Below are 22,419 nucleotides of genomic sequence, written 5' to 3' on the forward strand. Positions count from 1 at the left end.
ACCTGATTAGACCATATCTGGAGTACTGTGTACAGTCTGCGCACTGCACCTTCGCAAGCATATATTCGCCTTGGAAGGAGTGCAACGCAGTCACCAGAATGTTCCCAAGGCTCCCAGGCTTAGATTATGAGGAGAGATTACTTAAATTCTCATAATGTAAAACATTATGGGCCCAAGTTTCCACACGATAAAAAACGGGCGCCCTCCGAGCTGGGCGCCCGTTTTTCGCGCCTAAAACGGCGCCGGAAAAAAAACTCGCGATTTTGGAGCGCCCTGCAGCTCCTTGTTTGTTTGGCGCGGCGCCCAGGGGGACGGAGCCTACACTCGCGCCGATTTTGTAAGTGGGAGGGGGTGGGTACCATTTAAATTAGTTTTTTTCCTGCCGGCAACGCTGCGCGTGCACGTTGGAGCGTTCGCGCACGCGCAGTGTGAAGGAAACATTGGCACTCGGCCATTTTTGTAGTTCTTTGTAGCTGTTTAGTTTTTGAACATTTTTTAATAAAAGCACATTGCCATCAGCACATCAGCACTGAGAAGGCTGCCATCGGGAAATGGCTCCTCAATTTCTGAGGCTTCCTGCAGCTTTCTGTCTCCTTCTCTCCCTCCCTCCCTCCCGCCGTCTGGAACGGCTCCCCCCCCCGCTGCGTTCGGTCGGTCGGTTGGGTCCCTCCTGCCCGCTCGCTCGCTCGCTGTCTGGAACGGCTCCCCCCCCCCCCTGCGTTCGATCGCTCACCCGCCGTCTGGAACAGCTCCCCCCCCCCCTGCGTTCGGTCGGTTGGGTCCCTCCCCGCCGTCTGGAACGGCTTCCCTGCGTTCGGTCGGTCGGTTCCCTCCCTCCCGCCTGCCATCTGGAACGGCTTCCTTCCCCCCCCCCCTCCTGCGGTCGGTCGGTCGGTTCCCTCCCTCCCACCCGCCGTCTGGAACGGCTTCCTCCCCCCCCCCCCCACCCCCGCGTTCGGTCAGTTCCCTCCCTCCCTCCCTCCCGCCTGCCTGCCTTCGGGAACGGCTGCCTCGTTTTGTGAGGCTTGCTGCAGCATTCTTCCTGGCTGAAGCACTTTCACACAGGTAGGAAGATGGTTTATTTAATCTTTTCTTTGCTTATAAATTTTTATTCAGGTTGGATTTATTTGTATAAGTATAAATAAGGATTTATTGTAGAATTTAATGACTTCCCTTCCCCCCCACATCGTTCTGGACGCCTAATTTGTAACCTGCGTCTGATTTTTTAATGTGTAGAACAGGTTTTTTCAGTTCTACAAAAATCTTCACTTGCTCCATTCTAAGTTAGTTTGGAGTACGTTTTCACTGTGGAAACTTTCAAATCAGGCGTCAGTGGCCGGACACGCCCCCTTTTGAAGAAAAAATTCTGTTCCAAAGTGGAACTGTTCTACCTGACTAGAACTGCAGAAATTTTTTTTTGGAGAATTGCAATTTCTGAGATAGTCCGTTCTCCACCAGTTGCTCCTAAAAATCAGGCGCAAATCATGTGGAAACTTGGGCCCCAAGAGCTGATCTGATTGAGGTTTTTAGGATTTTGAAAGAAACTGTTTCTGCTGGTGAGGGGGTCTAGGACAAGGGAACGTATTCTTAAAATCAGAGCTGGGCCATTCAGGAGAGAAGATAGGAAACACTTCTTCACGCAAAGATGTGTTGAACTCTCTCCCACAAAAAGCAGTAGATGCTAGCTAAATTTATTTTAAATCTGAGGTCTACGGAACCAAGGCAGGTAGATGGAGTTAAGATACAGATCAGCCACAATCTCAACGAAAGGCGAAATAGGCTTGAGGGGCTGAATGACCTGCTTCTACGTAACTTTCACAAGCCAGATATATTGGCACCCAAAAGAACTGGATGGTTTTCTGGTAAGTGTTGTCAAAATCTAGATCAGTTGTGCCCCTGCCATGATGGAGTGCCAGACAAGCACAGCTCTGGATGGCAGCATGCGTTGGTTCAAGTTGATGGATCTATGATCCCACATTACAACAGTGACCACACTTCAAAAGTACTTAATTGGCTGTAAAACGCTTTGAGACATCCGGTGGTTGTGAAAGGCGCTATATAAATCCAAGTCTGTCTGTCTGATTGGTAAACCACTTGATTGGTAAAGAGGGAGAACAACACTATTACTTGTTAACTGATATTAGCCCTTTGTGAGTCTGATGTTAAAACATGTTGGCCTCCGTAGAACAGGTTTGGGTCGTGAGGTGATGCTCAGTAATCTTAGTTCCTATTTAGTATGTGAGGTAAAATTATGTGTGTCTATTCTGGGTTGTAGCTTTAATTTGGACTTTAATGTAGACTTTTAAATGAGTGCAATGAATTGTTTAATGCTAATGAAAAATATTTCTTGATATTCAAATGGAAATTGATGTGTTTGAGCATTTCCCACTTCTCTGAAGCATTTTCTCTCTTGTTCCTCCCAAGTTCAAATCCATTGGCGCACATGCTCATCCTCCGACTTGCAAATTCAGGATAGAAATCAAGACTCCTCATGCAGTCTCCTTCAGCTCATTCTTTCCTGGGATCTCAAAACTGAAAGTACTTGTCTCCAAAGCCTTACTTTCCTTCAGGCTATGAAAGCTCAAGCTTAATATTATTTAATGAATTCTTCCTGATTGACCTTGTTCTGTCCCCCTGTTTTCAACCTTTGTGCACAGGGCAATGGCTGTTCAGCTCGATTACTCACAGGCAGTAGGGCCACTACTCTATACTAGAACGGTTATGACAAAAACGGTTTTGTTTTTATTTTTTTTAAAAAAGCACTCCAAAACATGTATGGGAAATGATGCAATGGATGTTCTGTTTTATGTATGAATTCTTTTGCCGAAAAGGCATTATTTTGTCACAGTTGAGTTAACATAGCATCATCTGCTTGTGTGAACAGAATCGATTTGTATGTGAGATGATAAATGGACAGAATGTGCTGAAGCTCAGTTACTGATACAGTGCAATATCCTTTGTTACAGAAATAGATATGCTCTTATCACTTAATAAAACTTTTTAATTTCTCTCCTAGCATTTCAGGATGCATGTATCGGATTGTGCAGACTACAAGTCTGGATGGGAAGAACCTCCTGAAACTAATCCCACTTTCCAACATCCCTGGACATTACATCCCAGCTGTTCCTCTTCCTGTGACTGTTCCCGTTTCTGTTTCTGTTCCCATTTCTGTTCCTGTTTCCACTGGTAGTATGCCTTCCAAAGTGAATGTGTCCACCCTGATCCATGTTGCAACGCAACCTAAAACAACAGCTTGCAGTGCTCCAACAGCTTGTATTCCCGTGTTGCAGCAAACCAACACAGGAAGGTTTGTAATAACAGCGCTTGAAGGATCAGCCAGTCACAGTATGATGCCTCCAGTCAATCCTTCACATGAAAACATATTTACAGCACCAGCAGTTGCATCTTTGCAATGCCCTAGTCTAACAGCAGTTGCTTTGCCTGGGTTACCGAGGCAGGGGACCGAAGTATCTCCCTCTTTAGCTACAGACCAAGCGGCTTATAATCTAACAACAGTTGCTTTGCAAGGTCCAGCTGTACAGAAAACCCAAGCATCTTCAACTTTGACTATGGGCCAAAAGGCTTATAACCTAAGAACAGTTACTTTATCACCTGCTGTACCAGTGCAGAGGGCCCAAGCATCTCCCACATTGGCTCCAGAACAAATGGCTTATAATCTGACAGCAGTTACTTTGTCTGGTTCAGCTGCACAGAAAACCCAAGCATCTCCAACTTTGCCTATGGACCAACAGGCTTATAATTTAACAACAGTTACTTTACCTGGTATACCAGTGCAAAAGGCCCAAGCATCTCCCACTTCGGCTATGGAGCCGAAGACTTACATGCTTTTAAAGTCTCCAGTGTTGCCCTTTGGCCATCATCTTCAGATCCCTGCAAATGCAGAAGTCAAATCTGTTCCTGCATCTTCACTGCCCCTTGCTATCCAGCAGAAGATACTGGCTACTGCAGCATCCAACCTTGCGAGTCTGCCTGAATCTACTACACCATCTCCGACTGTCATTTACGTTTGCCCAGTGAAAACTGTGAAGACCATGCAGAAGCGTCTCCCAAACATTCTCCCCAAGAACATTGTGCAGCTGGCCACAGCCCTCACCTCTGGTGACAGCCCTGTTCCAGGCACGGCAGCACTTACTGCTGTTGCCAGTGCTACAGCACTTTCTAATGGCGAGCAGGCCCAGTTGCAGGACAGTCCGATGAAATGGGTCGTGCAGAAGAATCCCCAGTCTTTTCCGCGCTGCCTTATTCCGGTTAAATCGTCCAATAACTTGGCCTCGAAGATCTTAAAGAGCCTGGCTGATCAGCAGCACGCGGAAAGCGACACAACAAACCTGATACCATCGCCATCAACTGTAACGACAGAAATGGGGCCCGACGTTTTTTCTCCATTCAAGGAGAATGCCCTGGTTATGTACAACGGTAAAGTCTACCTAGTCGTCCAGAAGAACAGTGGAGTGCACAGTCCATGCCCAGAGAGTGTCTCAGCCTCTGTGACTCATACAGAGAAAGAGAGCACCTCGTCTGCCGATTTATCACAGAATTTACTAACCAAAATCAAAGAGGAACCAGAGGATCCTTCTCTTGAACCTGTCGAGCAGAATGAGAACCAATTCTTAAGTCGGTCCGCAGACGCCTGTAGAATGGCAGACAGTGTCCAAAATGCCAGTGACCAGCACAAGGCTCAGGGTATACCAGGCATTCTGCACGAGGTAAGTCTTTGCATAGTTTTTTAAGTTTAGTTTGATAGAATGAAGATGCATTTGTATTGTCTGATTGTGCTGCACTTCGCACTGGGAAAGAATGCTTCATAGATTTGGCTGCTTTAAATGTTAAAATAGCTCATTGTTGAAATATTAAACTGCACAGTCGTATTCTACTTTGGACCCTAGCCAGACCTTTCCTGTGTTTTGTGGAGCTGAGATTTTTTTAAACTGTTAACCATTGCATATTCCGGTCATTGCTGTTCATAACTTAAACTTTGTACAAAAAATATGTTCCCTTGTTTACCCGCTCTGCAAAAATCTGAGGTTGCAACGGGCCTCATTAAAAGTCAATGCAATTTGCCAATATGGTATTGGTGGAGGTGACAAATACACAAATCATTAAAAATTGCAACACAGGTTAGCAAGGCCATAACAAAAGTAAAACAAGCACTAGGGTTTAGTTCTAGAGGTATAGAATTGAAAAGTAGGGAAGTTATGCTAAACCTGGATCGAACCTTGGTTAGACCACAATTGGAGAACTGCGTACAGTTCTGGTCACCATATTTTAAAAAGGATATAGAGAAAGAGAGGATTACAAGGGTGATACCAGAAATGCGAGGGTATACATATCAGGAAAGGATGAACAGGCTGGGTCTCTTTTCTGTTGAAAGTAGAAGGCTGAGGGGTGGCCTAATAGAGGTCTTTAAAATTAGGATGAGACTGCTGCCACTGAACCAGAAGTAGTTGCGCATGCGCAGTTCCAGTGTTTTTTGTGTTTGTTGTGTAAATGAGGAATAAAGAGTTTTAGTTTAATTTATTAATTGTGTGAATTGTAGAATTTATTCAGGTATGAACCACTTGTTTGAAATGGGATTTTGATTTGTTTCAGTGGTTCTGATCAGACATTTCTCCATGTTGACAGCCCTGACAAGTGATAAAATAGGTTAATTGTTTTTAAATTGACAATGCGGGGTGAAGAGCAAAAAGGGCTGTGATACCAGAGGTTGAGAAGGAACGAGAAGACTAGGAAATGGCGAGGTGACAGCAAGCTGTATAAGAAACACCTGTGGATTGTCGCAGTAAGGGAAGATTGAGGGTAGAAATGATTTCCAGAAGGTTAAGGTCCCAGGAAAGTACAGATTAGTGCAGGAGAGAGATGATGCTAATTACTGAGCGCTTAAAGTGGTTTTCTGCTGATCTAGGATGGTTGGGGGTCTTGACTGCAGAGCTGTTGTGAAGGTTATTTTAAAAATGTGCCTGTTTTTAAAATTTGCGCAGCTTCTGGTTCGTTGTTAGGAGTCGCTCCATTAAAATTATGAAAGGTTTGGATAGAGCGGATACAGAAATAATGTTTCCACTTGTGGGGAAGAGCATAACTAAAAGCCATCAATATAAGATAATCACTAAGAAATCCAATAGTAAATTCAGAAGAAACTTCTTTACCCAAAGAGTGGTGAGAATGTGGAACTCGTGCCACAGGGAATGGTTGAAGCGAATAGTATCGATGCATTTAAGGGGAGGTTAGACAAGCATATGAGGGAGAAGGAATAGAGGGTTATGATGATAGGTTTAAATGAGAAAAGACGGGAGGAGGCTCGAGTGGAGCATAAACGCCAGCATGGACTGGTTGGGCTGAATGGCCTATTTCTGTGCCGTATATCCTGGGTAATCCTTTGTAATGTAATATGTAAATACTGAGAATGTCCAGACAAAAGTAAACTCTATTATCTGTTTAAAAGTTAGTTGAAGCATGAAATGTTGTGCTCAGTAAACTGGTTTTGAGAAACAGATGACTTTTATAGTTGGGGCCTTCTTCCCAGTATGGGACTGAGGCTGCAGAGAGGGCACCTGTGTATGCGAGTAGCAGTTATGTTTCTGACCCCACTTTTAAATTGGGTACCTACAGATTCAGATGAGCTACACGTTTAACCTGAAGTTCTTATCCTCCCTTCCTCAAGGAGTTGGCTTTTGTGGAGCCATATTGCACCAGACAGCTTGTTACCTTTTGGTATCTTTCTCAAATGGTCAGACTTATACAGAGATTGTCAAAAGGCTATTTGATCGTGGGGTTGCTGAACCCACTCCTTTTCTGACCAAGCATCCGGGTGGTTGGTGGATAGCGATGAGATGTGGAAATACTGCCCAATTTCTCCTGCTTCAGGCTGCTGAGGCAAACCGTAGAATTCCTACTGCCACTCTAACCTAAATAACTCTGCACTTTGAGACCCTGCATTGTCGGTTCGATTATTAGTGATCCCTATTGCAGTCAACTTCAAGTCTATAAATTATTTTCCACAAAAATATATTGGCAATTCAGACAATGTTAGATTTCTGTGTGTATATCAAGTACATAATGTTTCCAAATGAAAACTTTCACACTATTACTGATTGTTACTCAATTAATAACCCACAACTCATTCCACAGAATATTATATAAAGTGTTCAGTCCAATGAGCTGCTCGAAGATGTCTGTATGCTGAGTGTCATGTCAGACATGCATTATTGAACTGACTATCACTTGAACCTGATGCTTCCTTGCAGTGCACTGTCAGTCATTTATTCTCTTGCTTTTATCCAACTGAGATTGTTCTATTCTACAACATCAACTCCAACACTGCAGTATGCAAAAGCTGTGTTATGTCTCAATTACCTTCACTGACTTAAGCCGCATACCATTTTTATACAAATTATGTGGCACTTCTGTGATTTTAATGTGATGCTAATTGGCTTTTGCTGTATGTCATGATCACTCTGCTTCAGAAAAAAATGTAATGGTTAAAGTGAAGGAGGAGTGCTTTTAAAGTGCTACGTGAAATATATTTGGGTGGTTCAAACCTTGTTCCCATTATGCATGGCCCACAACACATCACTGATGTTTGTCCAGAATTGGCAAGAGACTCAATGGCTAGTGTGGGAACTGAAAGAATGTTCCACTGATGCAATAAAGGCTGCTCTTCTGAGATGGGAGCTGAGGTGCATTGATAAGATAGAGCTTTACTCTGTATCTAACCATGCTGTACCTAATTTGAGAACGTTTGATGTTGGCACGATTTCCTGGAGTGGAAAGTGTTCCATTTTGTAAGACTAACATTCCACACCCTGAAGGCATAAAATTATTTTTCAATTAATTTTCAATTTTCTGTGGAAACCTGCCAGTCAAGTTTCTGCTGTGTGAAAGGCCATCGACAGAGAGCAGCCCTGTATCCCTGGAGCAGCTCCATTAATTACAATGAGGCCACAACTGGGGATCAGCTGGACCGACGTGACCCATGAAACCATGCTGTGAGCTGCCTGTAACATCATAGAATGGCCCGCCAGTGACGCACACCCAATCGACAGGTCTCTATTCATGTCAGGCACTTTAAAGTTTTTTTCAAAAGTGTTTGACATATTTTTAAGAATATTGTTTTAATAAAAAAAGGAATAATCCGAATAAAAATGTCACCTAGACTCTTCTTCCCTTTTCAATTGCATATAATATGTAGGATAATGTAACATGTTACTACTTTCAGATGTTGGGGTAGAGATGATCTGTGTTTCACTCTGCATGGTTTACAATGCTGTTTCTTGAACTGTCACTATCTTATTTTCCTCGCATGTTTCTTGAACATGTCTGTAGCGGGTATCATTTGCACTCGGTGATTATAAATTGTACACTATTTAAACCACCACAGTTGTGAATCAAAAGAATAGGACATTAGATCAATGGCATGATAAAAAATGTGATTTTAATGTTGTGGTATCTTGCTTGAAGCTTGTTTTTATTCCACTGTGCAGTTTAGTTTGTGAGCACTGCAATCCACCTTTCTTCAGCTTATTTGCCAAAAAATGATTGTATTTGTTGAATGGTTAAAACCTTTCTTCCTCTTTTCCTTCTTCCCACCTCCCATCAGCATACGGAGCAGATTTGTGGGACTACTAGAGAGGAAACCGATGAGCAGTTACTGAAGAAGGCAGGAATTCGCACCAATCTTCGAATCTGCCTGACCAGAATATCCCCAAAAGAGCTGGAGCAGTGGGAGAGAAGCAATTCCCCTGCAGGCTCGGAGTCACGAGAGTCATCCCATCATCCGACCGAGAAAATGGATAACTTAGAGACTGATGCAATTAGTAAAGAGACACAAGTGAATTTAATGCTTCCAGTTGTTAAAAAGGAGGAACCCATAGAGGCAGAATATTACGCATACCATACAAAGGAGATAGAGGTACATCTCAATTTCAGTAGCACTGACTTATTTAAAAAGCCGGCTGAAAATTGTTAAATCTTCTGTGCGTGAGATTTTGAGTAGTAACTGAGCCTATGACAAATACTTGGGGACCAGTTTACAGTAACTGTTCGAGTACACTGTCTATTATGTAGTAACTACCAAATATGTAGGTTAAGAAATAGTAACATTCTATATTAATATTCCATGCATTTTCCCCTCATTTTCATTCCTCTCAAGATAATGATTCTTGCATTTCTTTAGGGACTGACAGAGGTTCAGTCCTGTTGTCAAATGGTCATTCTTCATGTGTGAGCCTGAACAGTGAGTATTATTATCTACTTGACTGTGGAAAGCATCAGAGCAGAACCAATCCTGGTCTCCCTTTCCAACAGTAGTCATTGTATCAGGAACAGAAATCCTGCCTCAAAGATTTCCTCCTCCTCTCCTTGGTCCACGAGAGCTCAGGCCAATTATAGCTCCCGTGTGTCCTGGCTGGTCTCAAACGGAGACTTTCTGGTTTATGCCACATAATGACACCCCTACCCAGTGGTTTCATCAAGGGAACTCGAAAGCTCCTTTAATGTAATATTCTTTAGTTTCAGATACTGCCTAAACTTTGACCTTAGAATCATTAGAAAGAAAGAACTTTCACTTATACAGCGCCTTTCACAACCTCAGGCTATCCCAAAATGCTTCACATTCAGTGAAGTACGTTTGAAGTATAGTCACTGTTGTAATTTGGGGAAATGTGACAGCCAGTTTACCCACGGAAATGTCCCACAAACAGCAGTGAAACAAATTTACCATCTGTTTTAGGTGTTATTTGAGAGAAGAATACTGTCCAGGACCCAGGGAGAATTCCTCTGCTCTTCAAATAGTCCCTTAGTATCAATTACAGCAACTTGAGAGAGCAAGCGGAGCCATGGTTAACATCTCACATGGAAGACAGCGCCTCCAACAGTGCAGCAGTTGCTCTAGTGCACTAAAGTGTCAGCCTAGATTATGTGCTCAAGCCCCTGGAGTGGGACTTGAACCCACAACCTGCTGACTCAGAGGTGATATTGCTACCACAATATTGAGAACAAAATCCCTTAAAATTTCTTGATTCACGGGTTGAAAGTAAATTTGGCCATAGTTGCTCGCAAAATTCAAGGGACTTGGTTCATTAAAAATGTAAATATATTGCTTTGAAGTTCGTCCGATGATTTTATATGGCAATTAGGTAAAATAATCCTGAAAATTTAAGGAGCAGTGTCTTTTTTTAAATGCAAGACAAACTTGATTTTCTGATTTTTTTTTTTTCTTCTTTATTTTAGATTAAACTTGAGTCCAAATCAGCAGAGAAGAGAAAACTAGAAAGTATTAACTGTTCGGTGACAGTTAAGAAACAACGCCTAAAAAGGTCCATTTCAAACTGGGAAACTGAGCATGCTTACAGCTGCCTTCCTGTCTGCAATACGGAAGCACCTACCAACGGTGCAGAAGCAACCTCCCACATCGACTCTCATTGTGGACAGGAGGCGTTCACCAGCTCACCTGAGCCCGGCTCACCGCCGGAGGACTGCTCGATGAAGGAATGCTCCCCCATGATGACTCCCGACACTGGGACAGATACTGTGCACAACCCCTCAGCTGTCTCCACTATCCCTGTTCCTGAACCCAGCACCTCATCTCCCTCAATGGGACACTCCCCTATAGCTGAGATCAGTGCAACGTGCGGTTACTCTCCTCTCCCTGAGCTGGGTATGGATGAAGCTACTCGTGATGAGAAGATCAAGCGACTGAAGGAGATTCTGAAGGAGAAGGAAGCCGTGCTGGAGGCAATACGGAAGAAAATGGTTTTGGCACCTTTATAATGCTCTCGATCAATATTAAGAGCCTGTGTCCTTGCCGTGCTATTTATCTAATGAACTGGATGTTCACCCTTCTGTGTGAGCTCAGTCTCTCTTGGTAAATTTAAGATGACAAATATTTAAAGTTTGTTTTTGAAATGTTGTTTTTGCTGCATGGTTGAGCAGCCACTTACTGAATTTTAATATTTGCCATTTTAAATTGTAGCAAACTTGATCATTTAAAATGAGGCCGGTGGTTGCACAATATTGTACAATGTAAGGGGAGAATATGTGGTCATTCAGCTGTATTGATCTGTTTAGAATAGCGTTCCAATTAATTGTGTACTTAATATATATTGAACCTAAAAATGCATTTCATTCTTGTGTGAATTCCTGGGTCAACACACTGGGTACTTACTGTGCTGTTGCTGAGTTCTAAACACCCAAGTCACATCCCATAGATTTCTTTTGCACTCCAGGATCTATCTGGTCCATCGCTGTGGAATGCATTTGATATTATACATTTGCAAATTGCAAAGCACCTAAGCTAGCCTGAACTAACCTGCACTCGCAGTTTGATTTATTAAAAGAAAAGCCATTTTTACCTTTTACACCTTTAACTTCCTGAAGGAACTGGCTTGCTATCAGTGTGTTCAGTGAGCAAGAGCACATTTATCTGTATATTTCACTCTATTTACATGCAGAGCTCAATCTAGCACTGTGAATTATGTAGGTACACCACTATATTGCATGTTTAACAATCTTCCGATATATGATTTGCCTTTTCAGTGGGTTAAGCACTTACAATCCTATTCATCCTCTTCACAATGCAGTGTCATTTAATTTTTTTTCTGTTCATCAGTTTAATAAGTTTGAATAAGATTTAGTCCCCAGTAAGTAGCGATTTGAGGGATTTTCTGGAACTCTTTTCTTTAAATATGTTTTAAGATGTTTTCAGAGAATTCCTATATGTTGGTCTCTTTTAAGACTGGTTTTTATATAGAGCTTATGCTACTGTCTTCTTGTGCTATAGGATGGTCCGTCTCCCTGTTCATGAGTTTGTTCTTGTTATGGGATTGATAGATGTTTGTTAGGTAAGGCTATGACACGCATCATCTGTCATTGTCACCCGGATGGCACTAAGCTCAGTTATTTCTTTCTTCGTTCACTTGTGTTTTTTAAATCTCAGAAACTTCCAAGATGTTGATGGGCTTTAAGGAATATATTAAGCACTCCTGCGGTTTTACTGTGGTAACTCAAGATTGGTGCCTCTGATGTCTGTCTTCCTAATGTGAGATGTTGACTTGTTCAGTTTGCCTGGAGTTGTCTCCCATCTTGGTGAGCTCTTAATTGAACATTGGAATATCCTCCTTCGAGGGAAAGTAGGCCTGCAGCCAGCAAGATAATGGGGCCTTCTGACGTTAATTATGTCAAGGACCTGGGATCTTGGTGTACAAGTGGCTCAATATTCACACTGGTAGCTAGGGGGCATATCAAGCCACTATGGAACTTGTTGGTGTCCCTCCTTGGGCTTTGTACTGACTGTGCCAATGGGGCACTGTACATGTTTGCATAGGCCACTGGTGCACAAGGCTACTGATCCACTACACATTTATTTGAGATTAGATGTGTCAAAACTCCAATTAAATATTTCCTATCAGCTTTGCGGTGAGCCCTTCAGATCCAAAATAGTCACCATATGTTATATTGCTGATTGTATTCAGGCAGGAAATTATGGCTTGAGATTTTTCATTCAAATGGCTCTTTGTTTGGTTATATGATCAACTACTATGTAGTAAATGTCCTTTCTGCAGAGATACATTAGATTCTGGTTAAGATTTGGACCTTGGGACTTCAGAAAACATATACTTTCTGATCTTGTGTACTATATTTTTCACCCATTGCATGCTTTTATGTAAAACCAGCCTCAGTTTGAACTAGGCAAGTCAGTGATCTCTTGGAGCCAGTAGTTGAGTTGTGCTAAGTTCCTAATTAAGGCAGTTCCAGAATTTCAATCCTGGGCGGAAATTGCTATTTCATCTTGTGCACTTGCATGGGAGTAGAACCTATATTTGCTATGTGGATTCCTAAGAGTCTCACCTGCTATATTGACAGGGCACAACCAATTTTGAAGTAAGGTACATGAATCAGCCCATTTCACATAAACATACTGCAACTGCCCAACTGCCCATTTTGACAATCAACTTGTATATAGGAAATCTTTGGGTAATATCAAAAGTCATTTGAATAGACTTACTTAGAACTTGTGGGACCTTTTTTAAAATAAAAAGCCACTGTATACATTGTAGCATTCTTTATACTTTAACTCATGAAAAGTGAGACAAGTACAACTGCGATAAATGATAAAACTGCTGTAAGAAAGGAACAGGCTTCTTAGGATAAACCCCCAGATATTGGAAACAATTTTTTTCCGGTTATTATTAATTCTGTTAAGTACTTTATGTGAACATAACCAAAGGTAATTGCTTGCTGAGCCTCACTGCTAAAAGATTCCGCAGAATCTGACCATTAATTAAGTGGTTTGTGAAGTTCTAGCATGAACCTTTGTGCCTTCCATGTTATGGCTAAACCTCCTCTTTTAATGTGCTCAAATGCTAACTTGTTGGGTACACAGGCTGAGGAAATGCTTCATTTGGTGGAACAGGAAGCACACTTTGTGAAGCCTTGCAATAGTAGCTGTCTTTCAACTAATTGAATGACAGAACTTTGTGTGTTACACTAATATTACAGATAGGACAAATAACTATTGAGGTGCCAACTCCAAATAACCAATATATGGTAATATCTCTACATCATTTCCAGACCATCTTTGATAAAACAAGGTATGGACGGCAAGCTTGGGCTGAACAAATTGAACAAAGATGTGCTAGCAAGAGCCCTCTTGACCTCGATCTGATATATCTATGCAATAGATCACTTTAGAGGTTAGGTTCTCGGAACTATTAAGTCTAAAAGGGTCAAATGAAGTTCCAAGAGTATTAAGGACAATGTTCAACAGCATCTAAGATGAGGTAGGCTTAAGGAAGTCCCCATTCAACAAACCAAGATATCTTAGCATGCATTAGCCCATTATTGTTCCAAGTACACCCCGTTGAAGGATGAATAAGATAGATATCTTTAGGTCGGAGACTGCTGATAAAGATCTCTAATGACATCCAGCCAAATGATTTGCAGCGAGTTGCAAAATTGCAAGTTGGAACATTTTCAAGTGCCTTCTAAGTAAGTCACATTTCATTTGAGGTAGAGGAGTTGTGAAAGCGTAGGACCTTGTGACAGCTTGGTCTTCATGCATTGATGACCTTTTGTTATGTTTCATGACCTGAATCAGAAGGCGGCTAGACTGTGAGAAATTACATCAGAGAAAACTTGATGTCTTAGTGGCAATTTGATTAGATTTAAGAATGAAGAGCTTCTGAACAATTGATAAGCCCCACTTTGTTATCTACAGGACCCTAGGTAAGAAAGTCAGTGCAGAAAGCTATGAGCATTAGAAACTCAGTACCAAAGAGAACATGCATCAGTAAGTAGTAAGGCATTCACTATAAGCAACAAAAAACTAGCTGTCTAGTCTTTCACTTGGGTGGTAAGAAATTGACGCCAAGTATCCTCAGAAGAGACATTGATCTCCTGCACGAGAGATGCCTTAATAATCATCAGAAGCTTGGGGAGCACTTATACAACTGAAGGCAAATATAAAAAATAGTACCTTAAACTGAAATATTTTCAACCTACCACAACTGAAGTAATTGTGACAAAGATAGATTGGGACCAAACTCGTGCTTCATGCAGGTCAACAACTTTAAAATAATTCATCGAAACTAAAAGCATCTCAGGAAGTTCTGCAAATGACTTACTTAGTTCTTGGAGATCCATGAAGGGTGTAGCCCTATTGGGGTTTGAAAAACAATTTAGGATATTGGTAGCATACGATAGCAGTTATGGAACTTTGTGCAAAAATAATACCCTTCTGCATTGGTGCTTGTGGAATAGTGTTGAGCTGGACATTGGTTGGAGAGATGCGGAACGGTAGTTTAGTGAAAGCCACTTCTGAATCATGTAGGTCTAAATCTGAATATTCAATTCTTTAGGTCAGAACCTAAAGATATCTACATTACTTATCCTTCAAGTGGATGTATTTGGAGCATAAATAGAATTCTGTTAGTTGTCTGAATAGGTTATCGCAGGGGAAAGAAGTGAGGAACACTCCTGGATCTAAGCTCAAACTTGGATGCATGTTGTATATCTGGCTTCAAACTCTGCCTGCTGGAAAGGAATTGGCATACTTTCCTTTCCAAAAGTCCAACGTTGAAAATGTAAACGTTCTGCTGACCATTAGACCCACCCATCAACAGGCAGATTTCAATTAGCCTTTAGATGCTGTTCACATAAATGTTCTACTGTAGTCTTAAATGTATAGTAGCATGCACAGGTTTTCTGTGAAGTCTTTTCTAGTGTAACTGAGTAAAGATAGTGCAGGTGGGCACATGGGAAGTTTAGGCTGCACGTGATAGCAAGCAATAATCTTTCCTCTCGGCACAAAAGCATTCGCGTTCACTTCATGGCCTATTATAATCTGAAAGGAGATGCCTTCCTGGCCAAAGTAGTCCTTTGTGACAAAACGTTATTGGGAAATAAGATTGTTTCCAGTTAATCTGTTAGCATTTATACAGACAACTGCAAACTAGAAGGGTGATCGATTTTCACTCAGTTTAGTCAAATCCATATTTTATTACTGGCTCGGAGCAATTTTGAATTTGGAGTAATGTCAGGCTTGTATCTGACCCAAAAATATCCACAATATTCCCATTATAGAATGAATTTAGGCACACAAGATGCTTCAACTTTGTGCAAGCATAACCTTAGATCATCAGCGTGACTGACATCCATGGGCTCATTGACCTAGAATGCATCAACTGCAACTTCATATTTACCTTTTAACCACGAATAATCAAATAACAGCCTCCAAAATACATGTAATCATACATGTCACAATATGCTTCGATCTTAATTAAATTGAGCTTGAATCAATTAAATATACATGTTACTATACACCTTGCTGAAATGATTAAGAATACACACTTTGTTGCCTGCAACTACATCTCAGAATGCCAACCTTCATACTGTGTATTGGATAACAGATAAGAGAGAAGATAACAACTCCAGTCCCATCTGTAAGGGTACATGTTGAGCCAGCCATTCTAAATTCTGCCCAGAGTTGTTAAAACAGCCAGGTTCACTCCAAACGTGGCTTTCTTCCATCACTACCTTGCTGAAGTCAAACCGTGCCAATAGTGAGGGAGGATCCAGAGAGTTAGCAAATTGCTTTAATCTTCCCACTTGTATTGTTGCCAGCAATAGCTCACATGGCTTCTTAGCCTCACTGTTCACAATATCTCATAAATACAGATGAGGAAGGTCATTCAACCTGTCTTAGTGCATTCATCCCGACAATATCCAATTGTTTGTAAAATGATTCCGTGCCACTCCCCCACTGTGCCCCAAATTCTACTCCATGTGTTGACCACTCTGTGTGAAGAGGAACTTCCTGAAATCAATCCTAAATGTGGCTTTTCCTAGTTGGAACCTCGTGCCTTTCTCCAACTCTCATGGGTTCATTTGAATCAATGTTCCAGATTTACCTTTTCCATCCTATTTGCTATCTTGTATCCCTCTATAAGATCATACATGGAGGTTGAAAGTTCTCCAATCTTCTTGCAACTCGACGGTAGGGATCAACTCGACGGTAGGGATCAACCTCAAAGGCTCTTCTATGAACTGCCTTCTGAGCTTGAATGTACTTTGGTGCCCAAAACTTGACACACTACTCACGGTGTGGTCTGACCAGAGCATGGCTCCTCTGAATTGTATTTCATTATTGCAGGGGTAACGTTCAGCGTTGTACTTGCCTTACTGGTTACTGCTCCGGTGTGATTGGCCATGTTGATTGTTGATTGTGGATTCCACTAAAACACAAAGTTTTCCTTAGCTATTCATGTGTTTGTTCTCTATGTGCAGCACATGCCCTATTAAATTGCATCTGCCATCGACTTGTTCCTCCAAATATGTTGCTATCTTATTTTGGAGCTCCCGAGCTGCCTCCATAGGTTCAATTATCAGACCCCTGTTATTGATCACCTGGGAACCCAAAGTCTGAGCTTCGAAATCCACGTGGTTAATCCAAATTAGAAACAGTGGGAGTTCCAACCCCGATGGCTGGGGCTCCCCACACAGCACTTGCTGCTACCCTACTGTAACTCTGATTGTCCAACCCTTCAAGATATTCTCTATCTACTCCAGGACTGACCTTGGATCCCAGCCTCTCGTTTTAAGTAGTAGCTTTTCATTAAGAGCTCAGATATTTTGGGGTCGGATTGGACTTTGTTGACTCGGCTATTGCTGATGCCCCTTGAGTTTATGCCTGATAATCCACATGCTATTCAAGTGATACTTCAGTCACTCCAGTTTATGCGATCCATCCTAGCGCGGAGGCCACAGCACCTGGATGCAGCAGCCCACCTGGGTATGCTCAAACTTATGGCTATATAATCATTTGAAAGTCATGGCTTGCGAATTTCTATTTGGCCTTTGGAAGGAAGGTCAGCACAGAGAGGCGAATGGAAACCCACAAAGCTAGTTGGTAGGGGCAGAGAGAGTCTAGCTGCTAGCGGCACAGAATGTCGGTCCTGTGGGACGGACTGTCTCCGGGGCTGCAGACAAAATATACCTCTGTCGGTGTGTCTTGATGTGTATGGAGGATGTCGCGACACCTCGTTTGCTTTACATGGCCGTCACAGAAGTTGGGGCTGGGGAGGTCAATGGCAGGGATGCACAGTTAAGCACCCACAACTGTTCTCCCTGAAACTTGTTAACAAAGTCACTTGGCTGATCGGTTTGCCCGGCACCAATCTCACAGATTAAAATGCATTGATCGAGTTCATCCTGGAATACACAGATCATTGAACAAACGCGTATAAAACGTATGATTTTACATGACACTGGGACATAATATTTCTATATTTTAGGAGCAATAATGCAAATCTTATGCTAACGTTCTGATTCTATTCATTTTAGATCAAGGCCAAAGCGGCAGTGAAGAGAAAAGCGGAATGTAACAAGTGCCCATCGACAAATAAGAAACAACGTTTTAAAAAGTGGATTTTGAACAGGGAATCGGAGCACGCGTACAGCTGTCTCCCAGGAGATAATACTGATGGGACGGCCCACACCAGCCCTCGCTGTGGTGACGAGCCATTCAAAACTAGCTCAGTGCCCGGAGACAGAACGGTAACACCATCCTCCCATTTGATGTCTCGCAGCACTGTGACAGAGAGTGAGCCTGGCACTTCGTCTGTCTCCAAGGAGTACTTGGCTACGGCTGAGATCCTTCCTTCTTCAAGCTTGGACAAGACCACGCGTGATGAGAAAATAAGAAGGCTGAAGGAGATTCTGAAGGAGAAGGAGGCCGCTCTGGAGACAATACGGAGCAGAAAGGTTTCGGCACCTTTATAAAATGCTCCTTGATTAAAACTAGCCGGTCACGCCCTTATCCTGATACTTAGCTAAAGAACTGGATGCCACCATTCTGTCTCTTGTGATCTCAGTCTTTTGTGAAGGTTAAGATGACACATATTTGAAGTGTTTATCTTCCAAATATTATTTTTGCTGCATAGTTGAGCAGCTATTTTTATTGGATTTTAAAATTTGCTATCTCAAATTGTGGTGGAGTTAATAATTTATAATTAGGATGGCGATTCCATTATATTGTACAACGTAAGGGGGAGTTTAAACCGTATTGGTTTGTTTAGTAAGTTGTAAGGTTTCTATACAATTGTGTTTTTAATATACATTGAACCAGAAGATGCAACTTATTCTTGTGGGATATACCTGAGAAAGTTCTGAGTTGACAAATTGGGGTTATCTAAATATTAGCTCTTTTTCTATGTTCTAGGATCTGTCTGTTTTATCGCCGTATAACGTGTCTAATATTGTTCATTTTGTAGCTTTACTTGAGCTAGCCCACACTAATCTGGGCATGTATTTTCATTAAAAAGTGATACTTATCACTCCCTTCTCCTTAACTTTGACAACAGCACGAACCTTTTCCTGAGAAAACAGTCACTGTCTTGCTCCCAGGCCTTTATCTCGATTTGCCAAGTGTGCACCATTTAGCTGGATTTGCTTTCAAAATCATTGCAAATTATTTTTCAATATTCTGAATATTTCTTTCCGCTCGCCCTTCACCCAATGAAGATGAGGAGCCCTAGACCAGGATGTATTGGCCGGCGCGCTTCCTCGCTATCCTTGCACTCTTCAGATTGGAGAAGTTCCAGATAGCAGTTCCGGCTCAGATTGTTCAGGTCATCTCCCACACGCTCATGTCCATAAACTATATTTGTGTATATTTTTACAAATTCAAGGAAATAAATGTTTTCCTTCTAGGCCCAGTTTATTTACAAAACGCCTAATGATCCTTATAGCCACTACACGTCTCTTTTAATGTGGCCATCTTTCTAAATCAAGAGAAGCAAAACATAAAGCATTTCTCCATCAAATACTTGGGTTTCCCATTGATCTTTAGGTTGGAATCAATGAAAGGGTACATTATCAAACGACCATTTGAGATAACTGGGATATGCCTTGCATGCATTTGAACAATTGAGAATCAACAGTCAGTGTCAATTAATTAGTACTAATGATACCTCCGTCTTCTGATCTCCAAACTGATCACGAATGCTGAGAACTGACCAACATTCTGCCTTAATGTTATGATCATGATCATGAGCCCGAAGCCCAAAAGCTCTATCCAAATTCCGGTTATAACCTTCAGCACCGACTCTGGATTGGTAACAGATACGTTAAAGGATAGGGGTCAATAAAAAGCCACCCAGCCAACCCCCAAAAGAGGTCTACCAAAATGCTGTCTCAGTTTTCTCTACGTTTTTAGAAGGTTCTCTTGGATAAAGTCCGCAGTTTCAATAAGGGAATGTACAGATCTGATGTTAGCCAGTTGTTTCATACACACGCAAATAACTTACATTTTGTGATTCATATCACATATCACTCCTGTCGAAGAAGCGGGACTGGAAACAATGAAACAGTTGAAAGCTATGCTTGATAAATCTAGCATGAAAGAATTAATGGCAGGCATACTCTACGGACTATGCACCAAACTTAGCTGATAGTATGTTATAATACCAAATAATTAAGATGTTTTAAAGACTAATATATTTGAAATGTTGATGCTAAACATTTGAAAGGATGTTGTGACCAAGTTGACGGTAATATTCAAGTTGAACCAACGGTTGGGCTTTATAAGGACTCTGTCCCTTCCACAAAGGTTATTAACCTGATTAAGTTCCAAGTGCGTTTCTTCGAAAGTTGAATGAAGAAGACATTTGAACTTTAAGTGAGAGATGGCTCTACTGCATTCTTCACAAATAAATTTCAGGATGTCCACAATAGGGCAGGTTAGAATATACTTGTCCATCTTATAAGTGTATATCCCAACTTCTTAAAAGTGGAGAAGACAGGCTGTAAAACTAAAGGACAGCGGGCGGCATAGTCCCCATTTATCAACCTGCTCCCATCAACTTCATTGTTCAACGGCCTAAATAGGACTAGTAGCCTAACAGAGCAGTCTATCGGGGAAGATGGCCGTTTATACAATGTCCATGCAATTGCAAGAAGAACCTTATCAACCATTAATCATCATATTGTGCCTAGAGTTCCATGATATTAATCTGTGGAATTATCAACATTTTCTTAGCTTGAAGTATTTGTAATGAGTAGTTAAACTCCGTACTTTGGGATTACTACTTACGACTTTATCAGAATAACCTCTCCAAAGATGAATTACTCCCATAATTTACCAAAAGTTCATTATCAGACAACAGCAAGCAACTTGCATTTATATTGCACCTTTAATGTAGTAACACACCCAAAGGTGCTTTACAGGAACATTGTCAAACAGCATTTTGGCACCAAGTCACATAAGGAGATATCAGAACAGATGTCCAAAAAGTTAGGTTTTAAGAAGTGTCTCAAAGAAGGAGATAGGCAAATAGGTTTAGGGAGGCAATTTTAGAACTTAGAGCCTAGGCAGTTGAAGGCCTGGCCCCAATAAATAAAATGGGAGATGTGAAAGATATTGGCGATGGTTTGGAGTCAGGCGTGGGGAATCCCATTGAAGATCTCCATCACACACTTTCACAATGCCATAGATATCCAATTGACAGTCTCACTGTTCTCTGCAAAACTTCCCCTCAATCTTGTGCACCAGCCGAATATCCTATTTATCTGTTTTGTAAAGAATTAGAAAGAACGAAAAACTTAGATTTATATAGCACCTTTCATGACCATCGGGCATCTCAAAGTGCTTTACAGCCAATGAAGTACTTTTGGCGTGTAGTCACTGTTGTAATGTGAAAAACGTGGCAGCCAAATTGCGCACAGCAAGCTCCCACAAACAGCTATGTGATAATGACTAAATAAACTTTTTGTTGTGTTGATTGAGAGATAAATATTGACCATGACACCGGTGATAACTCCCCTGCTCTTCTTCGAAATAGTGCCATGGGATTTTTTTTATGTCCACCTGAGAGAGCGGACGGAGCCTCAGTTTAATGCCTCATCCGAAAGACGGCACATCTGACAGTGCAGCGTTCCTTCAGTACTGAACTGGACTGTCAGCCTAGATTTATGTGCTCATGTCCCTGGAGTGGGACTTGAACTCACAACCTTCTGACTCAGATGCGAGTGTGTTACCCATTGAGCACAAGCTCACACTTGTGTAGAGTTCCTCCTGTTTGAATGTCTTAAGATCTTTAGATATTTTGATCATTTAATGTAATATATCAGAGATCTGGAACAGCTCTGATGTGTGTACAAGTACGGTTGATGGTTATTACACAATCTCTAAATCACAAAGGTGCTGTCAGAGCTTCCTATCAAGAGGTTGTTGTGGTGAATGGAACTGCAAGTACACATGAAGAAAGGTTTTGGGTAAACCTGATAGCTGTGAATGGATTGCACAGTGATGTTCAATTATCTCAAAGCTGCATACACTTGCACAAATGTGATATAGTTCCTTCCAAGGAATGTGCTACACGTCCAGTGGGCTCATGTAGAAATGATATTCCTCAGTCTATGAATCAATGTCTATTTGAATTATATAGCTTTTAGGAAGAGGGATCATTGCATGGTAGGATTTCAAGTTCAGTTTGAGGGTGAGAAAGCTAGGTCTCAAACTAATGTCCTGAACATAAATAAAGGCAATTACAAAGATATGAAGGCAGAGTTGGCTAAAGTGAACTGGTAAAATACATTAAAGGATAAGATGGTAGATGAGCAGTGGCAAACATTTAAGGAGATATTTCATAACTCTCAGCAAAGATATATTCCAGTGAGAAAGAAAAACTCTAAGAGGATGATGAACCATCCTTGGCTAACTAAGGAAGTAAAGAATGGTATCAAATTGAATACAAAGGCATACAATGTAGCAAAGAACAGTGGAAGGCCAGAGGATTGGGAAATTTTTAGAAACCAGTAAAGGACGACTAAAATAATAATGAAGAGAGAGAAGATAGTAAGCTAACAAGAAATATAAAAACAGACAGTAAGAGTTTCTACAGGTATATA

At 41.5% G+C, this 22,419-nt stretch overlaps 1 protein-coding gene across 4 annotated transcripts in view; it reads left to right on the plus strand.

Moving 5' to 3' along the window:
• The window catches only part of LOC139227751 (ligand-dependent nuclear receptor-interacting factor 1-like), a 34,686-nt gene extending 15,833 nt beyond the window's left edge, over positions 1–18,853 (plus strand). For 3 of the 4 annotated variants that reach the window (XM_070858745.1, XM_070858747.1, XM_070858746.1), the window contains 4 exons: positions 3,017–4,727; positions 8,615–8,926; positions 10,246–10,767; positions 17,854–18,853. In XM_070858745.1, coding sequence (XP_070714846.1) covers positions 3,017–4,727; positions 8,615–8,926; positions 10,246–10,767; positions 17,854–18,291 — 2,983 coding nt within the window. In that variant the 3' untranslated portion in view covers positions 18,292–18,853. Of the gene's footprint in view, positions 1–3,016; positions 4,728–8,614; positions 8,927–10,245; positions 10,768–11,950; positions 12,067–17,853 lie in introns of those variants that run through there. The other variant, XM_070858748.1, reaches the window with a different exon arrangement.
• The last annotated feature ends 3,566 nt before the right edge of the window (positions 18,854–22,419 follow it).

This window comes from Pristiophorus japonicus, chromosome 17, assembly GCF_044704955.1.
Source record: "Pristiophorus japonicus isolate sPriJap1 chromosome 17, sPriJap1.hap1, whole genome shotgun sequence".
Lineage (NCBI taxonomy): Eukaryota > Metazoa > Chordata > Chondrichthyes > Pristiophoridae > Pristiophorus > Pristiophorus japonicus.